Raw genomic sequence first — 15173 nt, 5'->3', positions numbered from 1 at the left:
ATTTATGCTGATTTGTACTATTTAAATTTCTATGGTATTCTATGGTATTATGTTCTGTCCTATGTTAACAGGAAGTCATTGTAGCAGTGTTTCTTGTATGCAGTTTGCGTCTGTGCGACTTTGCAGTTGCAACTTTTTAGCAAAAATCTGAAAGACTCTGTAGTTATTTCCTAAAATGTAAAATTTTTCTTAATTTTTAATCAAGATTAATGATATTTAAAATGGAGAAGAGAAGGAACATCCCATAATCGCATGTGCAAGAAAAACAAAAGCATCAGACAATCTATTTACTCAAAACATCATCTTAAATCTTTGTCTCATCAAATTCAGATAGCAATGCATGTCCGTATAACTACTCCTTAGAGGCTGCAGATGATACAGAATATGAAAATCATCTGCAGTAATATTTCTACAACAGGGCAACTGAAACCTCAGTAGCATAGGAGGATTGTCTGACCATAGCGCTGTGATGGCAATTCAGGGCGGAGGTACTGAGGCTAATTCCCATATCTTAATTGTTCCGTCGTCACTTGCAGAGGCAAGACACTTGCTATCCTGTTTCATTGCAACCAAGCGGGATTTAAGATAGTTGATATTGAGAAACATCGAAATATGATAATGAAGAACCATTCCATCATATTCAGCAGGGCAGATTTAAATTGGTACCCAATGATTCAGAGAGGTTCTTCAACACATACAATTGGTAGACATAGATTTTCAGGTTCTTCAAACAGCAGATTTTTTTGGATGTGAATGTTACCCAAAATGAAATCCAGAGGTTTTTAGGCATATCTCGTAGCGTTCGGCCAACTTATTTTATGATAAAGCTATGCAGAAATAAAGGGATATATATGATGTTGGATGCTTAACCTTGGGACACCATTGAACCGAATTTACTTCCTTATCATGAGCATGGTCTTTCATTAGTAGCAATTTATATGTAGGTCCATCACACTGTAATAATATCCCCAAAAAAAAAAAATTTGTTGTGAAGAAATGAAGTATAATCATTACCAAGTCAGGAATGTAAGATATTCAAGATAAATGGATCACTCTCGAGACTATTCAGCTCCAATCCAAATGAACATAGACAAAATGCTAGATGTCAATGCCAGTTGGGATTTAAATCTAACGTACAACATTCAATTAGATAGGTTAACCTAACCTAAGAGCAATTGATTCCGAGATTTTATGGGGGAAAAAATACATTTCAACCGAGGCTGATGAGCATAAAATGGACCTGCAAGTTGCAACCTTGCTGAAGCTACTGGGTTTCAAACTGGCTTCCTACCATTTTGGGGTTCTTTACTATATTAATTTTCTCTTAGCAAAAAGTGAATGATGGTTATTTAAAAGAAAATCCAGAGAATGAAGCAATGCATTTATGAACTTATACCAAGTCATTTTCATTCTCAGCAAAGAAACATAGAGCACCATCAGCTGCCCCACTGCAAATTATTTCCTCCCTGTAACATCCACCACTCAAAATGAGATCAGGAAATTCTATTCATATTTGACCAAACGAAATGAAAATATTAACCCAAAACATAGAAAAGGAATGATTAAAAAGAAGCAGGTGAACAATAAAAAAAATTTTGCTACCTCGACCAGTTAACAGAAAAAATTGTTTTGTTGTGATGACCAGTAAGAGTACATAGAAGTGTCCTGCCAAAATGTAGAAGGAATATGTAACCAAGTTGTCTATAAACAATTTATAATTTTAAAGTCAGAACAACACACTAGTCAGTTGCAGTGAATGCTTTTGAAGAAGTTTGAATTTTAAAGATAAGTTGTGCTGCCATAGACTGTCCAACTGGATTTTACAAAGAAAAAAGAATCCCAAGCAAGGTAGATCAAGCATTGAGAGCAAACTGCATGGCCATCTTAAGCAGCGGTGCAGGTGAAGGTCAAATACATATGGAGAAGCATTGCGTACCCAGGAGCATTTCTTTCTCCATATCGTATCATCTCAATGTCAACACTCCATATCGTAATGGAGAGATCATCACTGCAAAATCAATTTACTAAATTACTTTTAGCCCCATAACCACTCTCTATAGTTACTGAAACATATGTTCTTTCTGGAAGTACTTACAAAACAAAAATTAGCATGCTGGCACTTGTGTTTTCACTTGCATGTGCAAGCTTAGAAACGAGAAAAGAGTCACATGTACCTACAGGCAAAGATTCTGTCTCCCTTCGAATTAAAAGCTAAGGCCTGGATTGTATGTATGCGTCCTCTGAAAGATAAAAACAGTTGCACTAGCTAGATTAAAAAAGTATCACACTTTCAATCAGGAAAAATACTTAATGCACAAGTACACAATTAAGACTATCTAGAAGCTTTATGACCTAATGAAGCAAACAAAATGCAACCATTGGAGAAGAAACAAGAAAAAATACAATTCAAAGTCAGACTATAAACCGCAATTGGTTTCCCCAAAAAACATATTTAGAAATCGAGCATAGTGCAACTTAAAAAAAATCAATGCCTTATACAATTAATTAAAGTTCCTCGAGCATTTAGAAACTTGAGGATAAACACACCAAATAGGATGGACTGTCGAGATGGAATTTATGTAGTTATGTTGTTTTGCCGGTGGTTGTACACTCTCATAATGTAACTGGCCAATGCAAGAAGTGGAGTCTCTTTATCATGAAAAACAAGTCATTCGATATCATAGCAGCAATAGTGCAAAGGGGTGAGTAGAAACAAAGTTAAAGATTTGGCTTCAAGTTATCTTGATATTGCTGATGGGTTGAGGGACGATAAAAAAGTCTACGACCCATTCTGTTCAGACATGTTTTAACTATATAAACTATTTGTTGTGTTAGTTTTATCATAAAAAAAAACTAGGCAAGGGCTGATATATATTCGTGGGTATTTTTTTAAATCTGTACTCTGCATTAAGGCAATTATGCACCGCCTAACTTCTCAAGTAAATTAGTATTGCAACATCTGCCTCGAAAAAGAATACTGCAAATATCAAGATTTTTTAAGTCAAGCAAATTTGATATACACATTGCGCGTTATGACCATTAAATATACAACTAGAAATTGGACTGTGTTTTGCAAGCAAAGATGATAAACCAAAGTTAATTTGCTGTGAAGGTGATTCGGCAGTGGACTCGATTAAACATAGGGAGCAGTTTCTGAAACTACCTGTGACTTTCACCTAAAGATTGCGCACATTCCCATTTAACCATGAGTGCATCCGAAACCCAAACCTACAGCAGTTGTTGGTAATATGGATTAAACAAGAAGAAAATTATTATTCAAGCAGAGTCACCTTTACAAAGAATTTCCATAATTTGAATCTGTCACACTCCGATGACTCTATTTTTACTACATATATACATACCTTGATAGTATTGTCAAAGCCACATGAAAACAGTATATCCTTCATTGGATGCCACTGCATCATTTTAACATGTCCTGCACTAGGTGCCACCATTGATATATCTGTAAACCTGAGAGTGAATGCAACTTGCCATATCCATATTGGTTGTCGCGGGAGACAGGTCGCTAGCATCATGCCAGATTCATTCCAAGACATATTCACTGGAGCGTTGAAGTGATTCTAGACACATGTTTATATTTTTCATCACAGCACTCAGATGGCACATACAGACCATAAAACCATAGTTAATACTCTACCCCCACAACAGGATGTTTTACTTGATCCAATAAAATGCAAATACCTTCAAACCATGGGCGAATTGTAATCTTCCCGTGACATTCTCCCAAATGCGTATGTCACCATCAATACTCGATGTTGCCAATAACTTTCCAGATCTCTCCCAAGCACACCATCGCACAGTTGCAGCATGCTGATCAAACACTTGCTGAATAAACACCAGAAAATCCGTGTCATTCACCTCACGTTAGTTATCTAAGGAAAACCAATAACTTTCAAACTCCTCGCAATCTCAACAAACCAAATCCAACAATTTACCCCATCTATCACCAAATTAAATCACTTTGATTTTCAACCGGAAAACACCTCTAGAAGAGATCAACGAAGAATCATTGCGTTAAAACACGTCACACCGAGAACGAACCTTGCACTGGAAAGAGCCGGTGGCGCGGTCCTGTTCCCAAATGATGACTTTCTTGTCGGCGCCACATGAAGCGAACATGGCGGGGACACGGCCGGCTCCCGAGGCCGGATTCCAGGCTATACACCAAACCCTATCAGTATGGCCTCGAAGAGTTTCGATTTCTTTCAGCTCCAAATTCATAATATTCATCGTAAGAATTTTGGTGAGATTTGATTTGATTGATTAAAGAAGAAATGAGCAAACACAAAATGGAGAGAGCGATTTTTAAATGAGTAACCGCCTCCAGTGCGCGGCAAGCTCAAGCTGAGTGTGTATGTATATGACTGAATTGAGCCACGTGTCCTCTCACTATTGGTTCTTCTCCTAACCGATTCACTAACCAACTGCTTCCGACGTGCGACTTTCAAATGCCAATTAAATTTGTTATTAATCGATTGTGAACCAAAAAAACATAGAATAATGCTAGAGGTACAACATATATCGTGTACAACGATATTTATAATAAATATATCGTGAGATTTTGCTATTATGTCGCGATATTTTACATTCAATTTATCATGAGATTTTGATAAATAAAATTTTTATTGATTTTTTTGTGTTGTACAAATTGATTTATAAATTTGGTTGTACATGTAGCATTGCTCAAAAAACATACCCAATGGCCTGCAAAATATTGCCCAGTCCGGGGTAATCTTGTACAAAGATAGCGGCTACGAGTCTCACGCAATTGAAAAAAACACACCTAAATTATCCAATTTATCAATATTTATGATCCAAAATTCAGATATGAAGGACCATTTTATCCCAAATGCAAAACAAAAATAAAATAAAATAAAGTGAAAATCAAATATCTTAATAAGGAATTGTACACGGTTTATTAAATATAAAGTAGTATGAAAGTAGTATTTGAAAATGTTTTAAAAAAGTGATTCTCACTTTGTTTTTATAAATTTTGAAAATTAATAAAAGCTGAGAGCACTTTTTTTAAAGTATTTATAAACACTGCCATACATTAGAAAAAAAAAAATGAATATATGAGTTACGTATTGGGTGAAATTGTACACGGTTTATTAAATAGAAAGTTAAATTACCTGCAGATATGACTTTTATATATTTTAATGTAACATTCATATACTATTTTTGTTATTTTTTTGAACTATCAAAATTGAAAATAGGTGTCTACGTTATTAAATCTATCATTAATTTCAGAGATAAATGCCTAAGTAATCAGAACTTAGAAGCCTGGAAATTAGATTATTTTTAGATTATTTTTTTGATCCATTAATGCCTAAAGTAATCAGAACTTAGAAGCCCAGAAATTCAATTATATTTAGATATGTTTTTTTATTATTTGCAAATGATAAAGAGAAGACTCGAACATGAGCGGATATCAACAATCATGACATCTATGATGTGACTTGGGTTTTGCCCACCGCTTTTAGATGATATTATGAAATGGAAAGAACTAAAGTTGTGTTCCGGGACAAGGATTTAATTCCATAGATTTAAATCTATATATTTATTGTATACAAAGGAAATCCAAATCTATCTCCCTACCTTTTTTTTTTTTTTTTGAGAAAAAAATCTATCTCCCTACTTATTTACTCTATAATTCCACTCATCACAGTTAATTTGAAATCCTTGTAATATTGATTTCCCTTGAAATACATCATGCTTAGTATAAATATAATGTAAATAAGTATAACATAAATTTGAGTTTTCTCAATTTATTTAATAGTAAAAATTTGTATTGTCATCTTATCTTTTTTCATTTATTGTGTTAAATAAATAAATTAAATGTGTTGTAAATTGTAATTGTGTCTATTTTACCCTTATATTCATATTGTAATTGTGTTAAATTTGTGTTGTTCTCTTATAATTGTGTCCTTATATTTAATGTTCATTTTATGCGTATACATGTGTAATTGTGTTAAATTTGTGTTGTCCTCTTATATTTTTCATTTATTGTATTAAATAAATAATTTAAATCGGTGTTTTATTAATATTTTTGTGTGTTAACTAATTAATTGTATCCACATTGTGATTTGTATGACTTTGAATTATTGTGTCAAATTTGTGTTTGAGATCTTAATTTTAGATAATGCATTCAAAATTTATAAACATGATAAAAATAATTAACACGCAGTGATATAATATTATTCTAATAAAAATGAGGAGTTGAATTGTGTAATATCCATTTTTGTCATCTTATCTTCTACATTTATTATGTTGAATAAATAAATTAAATGTGTTATAAATTGTAATTGTGTCCATTTTACCCTTATATTCATATTATAATTGTATTAAATTTGTGTTGTCCTCTTATAATTGTGTCCTTATATTTAATATTCATTTTCTGCGTATACATGTGTAATTGTTTTAAATTTTTGTTGTCCTCTTATCATTTTCATTTATTGTGTTAAATAAATAACTTAAATCGGTGTTTCATTAATATTTTTGTGTGTTAACTAATTAATTGTATCCACATTGTCATTTGTATGACTTTGAACTATTTTGTCAAATTTGTGTTTGAGATCTTAATTTTAGATAATTTATTCAAAATTTATAAATATGATAAAAATAATTAACACGTAGTGAAACATGAAATGCGTATGTGTGTTTATGGAAGAAATTTCTTAAAATTATAGATATATAAAATATAATAGCTAACGATTTATAAGTTAAAATAGACCAAAATGATAATATTTTTTTTAAAAAATTATATAATTAGTAAATTAGCAATATCTTATTTATATATTTAGTAATTAATAAATATAAATATCGCATGAAATGCTAAATAGATATAAATCTAATTAAAAATTTTAAAATATAAAATAATAATTAAATAAGCGGTGTGATCGATGCAGGTTTATTAAAAAAAATTTGGCACCGCGTCATATAATGAGGTGTTTTGTCTTTAAATTATTGTGTTAAATATTTGTTTGAGATCTTAATTTCAAATAGTGAATTCAAAATTAAGCATTATAAAAATAATTAACGCATAGTGATACGTGAGATTCATACGTGTGCCTATGTAAGAATGTCCTCTTATCCTTTTCATTTATTGTGTTAAATAAATAACTTAAATTTGTGTTTTATTTATCTTTTTGTGTGTTAATTAATTAATTGTATCCATATTGTAATTTGTACATCTTTGAATTATTGTGTCAAATTTGTATTTGAGATTTTAATTTTAAATCGTGCATTCAAAATTAAGCATTATAAAAATAATTAACGCGCAGTGATACATGAGATTGACATGTGAGTCTATTAAATAAATTTCTTAATATGATATGATATATATATATATATATATATATATAACAATTGAGTTAAAGATCATAAATAAATTGGTTAAAATAAACCAAACCGATTGTATTCTTTTTTAAAATATATATAATTAGTAAATTAGCAATCTTTTATTTATATATTTAATAATCATAAGATATAAAATAATAATTAAATAAACGGTCCGATCGATGTGATTTTCAAAAAAATTGGCACCGCATCATATAATGCGGTCAAGACTAAGATTTCTTTTTGAATCGCGGTTTTCTTAAATAAATTGCGAATGTAGGTATGGTGCAATTCGGTTTGGGTGGTTCGGAAAATATATTGAGTAGCACTACTAGATCAAATGTATTTTTTCTATTAACATACGATCTTAACTTTAGATAGTGCATTCAAAATTAAGCATGATAAAATAATTAACACGTAATGATACATGAGTTTTTTTTTTTTTAAATATGAAAGAAATTGGTATGTGTGTCTATGAAAGAAATTTCTTAATATGATAGATATAAATACAAGGCTAACAATTGAGTTAAAGTTCATAAATAAATTAGATTAAATAGACCAAACTGATAGTATTCCTTTAAAAAATATATAATAAAAATATTTTTTTGGTCTATTAACTTGTTTATTTTTGGGTTTTGGTACACTAACTTTTAATTTTCGATGATTTTGGTCCAATTGCTGGCGTGACAGCTTGACAAGTCAGCATTTTCTGGTACCACGTTATATTTTCTCGATGTCACGTCAGCATTTTTCGGTTTCACATCAACATTTGGACCAAAATAGCCGAAACTAAAAGTTAATGTACCAAAACCAAACATTGAAAGTTAATGGACCAAAACCAAAAAATAGACAAGTTAATGAACGAAAAAAACTATTTTTCCAAAAATATATTACAAAGTGTGAAGAAAATGGCAAAACAGCAAAAAAAATCTACGTCAGTCATCATCCAAAAAAGATTCGAAAATGATGAGAAGATTGATGATTTTAATCGAAGGATGAAGAATTTGAAACGAAACAAGGACATGATCCAAAAAGTAAAAATTAAGCGGGAAAATAATTTATAATGCTTTTTTAATATCAAGAGTTTAAAATGGACACTATTCTTTTCAATATTGAAATTTCTCAATGAAAAATTAATCTTTTGTTTTCTCAAATAAATCTATACAAGTATCTATATTCCAACTATTACGCATCCCACTTGCAAATGAAGAATGAAGTTTTTGTTTTCACAAATAAGTTTATATAAATATCTAATTTGCATTAGTCTAAAAAACTTAATGTTATTATAGTGTTCTAACGTGCTACGCATGCTAGTAAAACTAAAATGTAATAAGTTTAATAATATATATTTCATATCATTAATAAGACAATTGACCACGTATACGCAATCCTTAGGTTGACTCATGCTGTCTTTCTCCATGAATCCTCTCGTATGGACGTCATACTTCAATCATAGAGAAGAAAAGTTTACAAGACGTAACCGTTTTGCCTTTTATTGAACAAGTTCTCCACCTTTGGATCCTTATATTATTGTTTGAATTGTATGTGTTGGCAGAAAAAGGTTGAAGGTTCATGGGTTTCAAGCTTCAAGTACTCTTCTTCTCCATATTTTCCTGTTTCTTCTTCACATTATGTTCGGCCATGGATACCATAAGTGCCAACCAATCCATTCCAGACCCTGAAACTTTGGTTTCAAGTGGGCAGAGATTCAAATTGGGTTTTTTCACCCCGGTGAACAGTACTTATCGATATGTTGGTATCATGTACAATATTCCAGTGATGACTGTCATATGGGTGGCTAATAGAGAGAATCCTCTGTACGATGCAAATGGAACATTGCTTATTTCAGGAGATGGGAATCTTGTGATCTTGGACGGGCAAAAGCAGATGCTATGGTCATCAAATGTTTCGAATTCGATCCCCAATTCAAGTGCTCAGCTCTTGAATACAGGGAATCTGGTGTTACAAGATAACTCAAATGGTAAAATTGTTTGGGAGAGTTTCCTACATGCTTCCGATTCTTTTGTTGATAATATGACACTGTTTACTGATTTAACTACGAACAAGAAAAACATTCTGACTTCATGGAGAAGCCCTTCTGATCCAGCGCCCGGAAGATTCACCACTACAATTGAACCTCTAGAGATTCCGCAAAGTTTCGTGTGGCTAGACAACTCTCCTTATTGGCGAAGCGGCCCCTGGGATGGCCAAGTGTTCATCGGATTACCCATGATGACTTCCTTTCATCGGGGTGGCCTCGAACTTGTTAATGATAACCCTGGAACTGCATCTATGAACTTTAAGTATTTTAATTCGTCCATATTGTATCTAGAATTGAATGCATCTGGGACTTTACAGCAGAAGTTGTGGGATGATAAAACAGGAGATTGGACGTTAACATGGTCCTCCATTTCGTCCGAATGTGATGTCTATGCAAAGTGTGGGCCTTTTGGAAGCTGTAATGCTCAGGAGACACCGATCTGCTCTTGTCCACAAGGGTTCGAACCGAAAAACGGCGGGGAATGGAATGCGGGAAACTGGACTAGTGGCTGCTCGAGAAGGGTTCGACTTGAGTGTGGGAAGAACTCTTCTGTGGGTGAAACGGGGAAAGAAGATGGTTTTTTGAGGCTGGAAACGGTGAAAGTGCCAGATCGTTTGAATTGGCTCCCTAGTTTAGAACCAGAATGCCGGAGCAAATGCTTGGATAATTGTTCTTGTTTAGCTTATGCATATCATGATGGCATTGGGTGTATGCTATGGACTGAAAACTTATTCGACGTGCAGAAGTTTTCTAGTGGTGGCACAGACCTGTATATTCGACTAGCGGATTCGGAAATAGGTGTGAATTCTCCTATTGCTAGAAAAAAGGACTTCATTTTCCCATCCATCTATTCAGTTTATTGCCCGGGAATATTTGTTCTAAGCATATTTAGTTTGGAAACTCAATTTTCTCTATACATTCACTGTCTGGCTTTTAGATCAGAGACAGATGAACTCAAGAAAGTTTGTTCCCTTTTATCTCACTTAAAATTTTGCAGGTATAATTAAGAAAAAAGACCGCAAAGCAATTATTGCAGCTGCAGTACTAGTTCCAGTTTTGATAATTGTTCCTTTATGTGCATACTTTCTGTGGAAGTATAGAGGTACTTACTTAAACAATTTAAAATCCCGGTCAACTACACACATCGTTATTGTTAGATATCACTTCATAAAAAATTCGCTTGGTGTATTGTTTTGATGCACATATATAGCAGGACACAAGCAAAGTGCAATCCGAGGTGCGGAAAAGGATCCACTCAACCACAATTTGTTTGGAGTTAAGCTGGAGGAGTTGCCATTTTTTGAATTCGAGACACTTTCAAAAGCGACAGACACCTTTGATCTACGAAATAAGATAGGACAGGGTGGCTTTGGTCCAGTCTACAAAGTATATAAACTTTGAAGTGTTTATAATGTGTTGATGATCAGGTGATTAAACAGTTGGTTGGTGTACAGGGGATGTTAGCAAATGGACAAGCAATCGCAGTCAAAAGGCTTGCGAGATCCTCCAATCAAGGGGTGGAGGAGTTGATGAACGAGGTTGAGGTGATCTCTAAGCTTCAGCACCGGAATCTTGTTAGAGTCCTTGGTTGCTGTGTGGAGCGTGAAGAAAATATGCTTGTTTATGAATACATGCCCAATGGAAGCTTGGATGGATATCTCTTTGGAGAGTATTTGAATTTTGATGCATAGTTTTTATCTGGTGCTACATTATCACTTACTGAATATTCCTCACAAGTCGAATGAGCACATAATCGATGTGTAAACGAAAAGATTCTTCTTCAATTGTTTAGTGTTTTCTGAAATCTTGGACATGATTCAAACTTGCAGACTCACATGGAAAAGGGTTTCTTGATTGGCGACAACGTGTGATCATAATCGAGGGAATCTGTCGAGGTCTTCTTTATCTTCATAGAGACTCGAGGCTAAGAATCATTCATAGAGATCTAAAAACTAGTAACATCTTACTGGATGAAGAGTTGAACTCCAAAATATCTGATTTCGGAATGGCGAGAATTTTTGGCGGAAAAGAAGATCAAGCCAACACAACAAGGGTTGTTGGAACATAGTGAGCATTTACAGCTTCATTCCAACATCATTTATTATGTGCTCGATTCTATCACTTATAGTGAATTAACGTTGTGCAGTGGCTACATGTCCCCTGAATATGCATTGCATGGAAGATTCTCAGAAAAATCAGATGTCTTTAGCTTTGGAGTTCTGTTGCTAGAGATTGTAAGTGGGAGAAGAAATGCTAGCTTCCAATATGATGAGCAAACCCCCAGTCTAATAGGATATGTAAGTTTTTTTTTTAATAATTCGAGAGAGATAAGTGCATATTTTCGTTTGGTAACATAACTACAAAATTTTAGTTAAAACAAAAAAAAAAATTTAAACTTTATATGTATCCTCTTTAGTTTAAACAGCCTGGTTATAGTATTTTTCCAGCTATTGTATTACAGAAGCTTTGGGAATAAAAATTCTAAGTTAGCGTTTTTACCATGAATATTTGCAGGCATGGAAATTGTGGAATGAAGGAAAGATTGTTGAGTTAATGGATCCTTTAGTGCATGAGTTACCAACAGAAAAAGAGTTAGCAAGATATGCAAATGTAGGTCTATTGTGTGTTGAAGAGATTGCTAAAAACAGGCCCAGTATTTCTACAATTTTATCTATGCTTAGTCATGAGATTGCAGAGCTTCCTCTTCCAAGGCAACCTGCATTTACTTTGAATCAAAGGTCTCCAGAAACTGAAAAGACTCCACTCAAATACTCTTCAAATGATATCTCCTCGACTATAATGGAAGGCCGGTAAGCATTGCCATTGGAACTCTCAATCAATATACATTGTAAAGTTTGATCAATTATTGTTGAACATCTTGGTGTTTACGTGCTAGTGAAGAAACTGATTCCTATATTTTGAAAAACTTATTTCTACGGCTATATAATATCTTTTATGTAGATTTAATTTCTAAATTGGATTCTTTAAAATTATATGTTATTTCGCTTTGTCCTATATTGGTACACATCATTATAAGGGTGTCTCTAGCATTTCGTGTCTGCCCATATGCAACCTTGCTGCGTTTCAAATTCAGAAAGCAAGGTATGTATGTATACTCCCATTTAGAGTTGGAAAAACTTGACAAGGAAGTGTACTACTTCTCAGAGTTGCCAATATTTCTACAATGGGTCAACAAAATTCACAGTAGCGAAGTAAGATCATCTAACCATAGAGCAATAGCCCAATTCAAACTCGTGGTATGGAGGCCAATTACCATATCTTGACTGTTCCATCGTCACCCGTAGAGGCAAGGCACGAGTTATCCTGTATTTGTGCCAGCAAAGCAATGTTTAAGATAGTTGAGATTCAGAAATATCAAAATGCATGATAATTAAGGTTCATTACAGCATTTTCAGCATGAGAGATCTATATTTCTTATCCAATGATTCAGAAACGTTTATCAACACATAAAATATATATTAGCATGACTGATATATCTCGGCCTAATCACTCCACTGTGAAAATCTTCATGCAAGGACTATATTTATTAGCATGACTTTGTAACCTGGGAGCACCATTGAACTGAGTTGATATCCTTATCATGAGCATGGTCCTTCTTCAGTAGCAACTTATACGCAGGTTCATCAAACTGTAATAATATCCAGACAAAGTTAAGTATTGTAAAGAAATGGAAGCGGTATTAACATTACCAAGTCCGACTAACGTAATCGCACAATAAGTCAGGTTGTGAGCATTACAAATAAGGAATGTTGAGATAAGCTAGAAGAATGGGCAAACTGTTTATACTTGTCAGCTCCAATACAAATTATTACTTGTCACTATTCGGTGTGAGTTTCTTGCATCTTGCTTGAATCTGAGCAAGCCATCTACAGACAAATCTAAATGCTTAATGTTAATGCCAACACAATTCATAACTAGGATGTATAGCATTTAAATTAGATAGCTGTGAGATAACCTAAGAGCAGAGGGCATGATGATTTTGTAACCTACAACACTCCAACAAGGCAAGTGTACATGAGAGTTTCATCAAGTGGATATGGTTGCATAATTTGATAGAATAAATATATAGTAATTCACAGAGGACCTGAAACATGGAGGTTCTAGTTACAATTTTGCTGAAGACGGTTTAGCGAGGCTTCGTGCCATTTTGAGGTTTTGTGTGATACCAGTTTTCGTTTAACAGACTTCTTGCTTGATGCAAATACATATATCATGTTTCGGGACCTTTATCGCATATAAATTCAATTATCAGAAATGTGGACACATTTCACATTCACGGTAGCGAGGAAGTTAAAATCAAAAACTAAAGTGCTGTATGATTTCAATATGTACAATGATTATGCTTAAGGAAATACTGAGAATTAACCAAACACATAATTGCATCTATCCAAATATACCGATCCATCTCTGTTCCTACTTCCTAATAATGAAACATATAGAGCAGTCAGCTGCCCCGGAGCAAATTATTTCCTCCCTGGAACGTTTACCTCTCAAAATGAGATCAGACAATTCTAATAAATTTGAGTTAATGAAATGGCAGAATTGGCTCAAAAATATAGAAAAGGAATAAGATCTAAAAAGAAGAAAGATAAAAATAAACAAAATTTTGCTACTTTGACCAATGGACAGAAAAAATTGTTCTGTCATTATAACTGGTGAGAGTACATAAATGTGTCCTACACAATTTCATAGAATGCATTTGAAAATATTTGGACTTTTTCTCTTATCTTTTCATTAGATAATCAAAATATAGCATCAAGAGAAGCTATACAAATTTAATTTTATGTTGACCTGCCAGCCAATCTGTGGAACTGAATCTTGTAATTGAAACAAAAAATCACAAGCAATACATCATGCATATGCATTCGTTAACTTGTCAATTTCTAACTGATTGAGGATTGAAAATTTTGAAGCACCAAATTAAATCACTTTGATTCTCAACCGGAAAACAGATCAAAGAAGAATCATTGCGTTAAAACACGTCACACTGAGAACGAACCTTGCACTGGAAAGAGGCGGTGGCGCGGTCCTGTTCCCAAATGATGACTTTCTTGTCGGCGCCACATGAAGCGAACACGGCGGGGACACGGCCAGCTCCCGAGGCCGGATTCCAGGCGATACACCAAACCCTATCAGTATGGCCTCGAAGGGTTTCGATTTCTTTCAGCTGCAAAGTCATAATATTCATCGTAAGAATTTTGGTGAGATTTGATTAGATTGATTGAAGAAGAAATGAGCGGCAAGCTGAGCCTTTCACTATTGGTTCTTCTCCTAACTGATTCACGAACTGCTTCCGACATGCGAATTTCAAATCCCAATTAAATTTATCATTAATCGATTGTGAACCAAAAAAACATACCCAATGGCCTGCAAAATAGTAATGCTTAGTCCGGGGTAATTTCGTGCACAAAGACAGCGGCTACGAGTCTCACATAATTGAAAAAAACACACCTAAATTATCAGATTTATCAATATTTATGATCCAAGATTCAGATAAGAAGGACCATTTTATCCCAAACGCAAAATATAAGGTGAAAAATTATATATCTTAATAAACAAGTCAAAAACATGCAAGTATTATTTGAAAATGGTTTAAAAAAAGTGATTGTCAGTTTTTTTTTTATATAAAATTTGAACATTTTGTGAAGAAAAATTGAGAACATTTTTTTTAAGCATTTTCAAATACTACCGTATAATTAGGCAAAATGAATATATGAGTAATGTATCAGGTGAAATTGTACACGGTTTATTA

At 33.5% G+C, this 15173-nt stretch overlaps 3 protein-coding genes across 6 annotated transcripts; 1 reads left to right on the top strand and 2 right to left on the bottom strand.

Annotated features, from left to right (window-relative positions):
• Positions 1–325: 325 nt before the first annotated feature.
• On the bottom strand, positions 326–4318 carry LOC140885474 (protein CIA1-like). Of its 2 annotated transcripts, XM_073292458.1 has the most exons (10): positions 4063–4318; positions 3703–3846; positions 3363–3581; positions 3164–3228; positions 2175–2240; positions 1937–2008; positions 1603–1665; positions 1397–1466; positions 871–954; positions 326–555 (listed from the first exon to the last, which is right to left on the bottom strand). In XM_073292458.1, the coding sequence occupies exons 1-10, from the start codon at positions 4249–4251 to the stop codon at positions 478–480; spliced, it is 1050 nt and encodes a 349-aa protein (XP_073148559.1). In that variant the 5' UTR covers positions 4252–4318; the 3' UTR covers positions 326–477. The 2 variants fall into 2 exon arrangements, with proteins under 2 accessions (XP_073148559.1, XP_073148560.1); XM_073292459.1 differs by lacking the exon at positions 871–954.
• Positions 4319–8835: 4517 nt separating this feature from the next.
• On the top strand, positions 8836–12427 carry LOC140885478 (G-type lectin S-receptor-like serine/threonine-protein kinase At1g11300). The gene is made up of 7 exons (XM_073292467.1): positions 8836–10198; positions 10398–10502; positions 10614–10786; positions 10855–11065; positions 11236–11467; positions 11547–11697; positions 11915–12427. The coding sequence occupies exons 1-7, from the start codon at positions 8932–8934 to the stop codon at positions 12212–12214; spliced, it is 2439 nt and encodes an 812-aa protein (XP_073148568.1). The 5' UTR covers positions 8836–8931; the 3' UTR covers positions 12215–12427.
• A 51-nt stretch (positions 12428–12478) lies between these two features.
• Positions 12479–14914, bottom strand: LOC140885477 (protein CIA1-like). 3 transcript variants are annotated; one of them, XR_012150959.1, is made up of 4 exons: positions 14781–14914; positions 14421–14588; positions 12966–13049; positions 12479–12724 (listed from the first exon to the last, which is right to left on the bottom strand). XR_012150959.1 is itself a non-coding variant. In XM_073292466.1 (3 exons), exons 1-3 carry the CDS (start codon positions 14607–14609, stop codon positions 12671–12673), a joined length of 327 nt encoding a protein of 108 aa, XP_073148567.1. In that variant the 5' UTR covers positions 14610–14739; the 3' UTR covers positions 12479–12670. The 3 variants fall into 3 exon arrangements, 1 of the variants encoding a protein (XP_073148567.1); XR_012150960.1 differs by lacking the exon at positions 14781–14914 and adding an exon at positions 14672–14745; XM_073292466.1 differs by lacking the exon at positions 14781–14914 and having other exon boundaries at positions 14421–14739.
• Between the last annotated feature and the right edge of the window lie 259 nt (positions 14915–15173).

This window comes from Henckelia pumila, chromosome 2 (genome assembly GCF_033568475.1).
Source record: "Henckelia pumila isolate YLH828 chromosome 2, ASM3356847v2, whole genome shotgun sequence".
Lineage (NCBI taxonomy): Eukaryota > Viridiplantae > Streptophyta > Magnoliopsida > Lamiales > Gesneriaceae > Henckelia > Henckelia pumila.
This window is presented reverse-complemented; position numbering and strand designations above follow the sequence as displayed.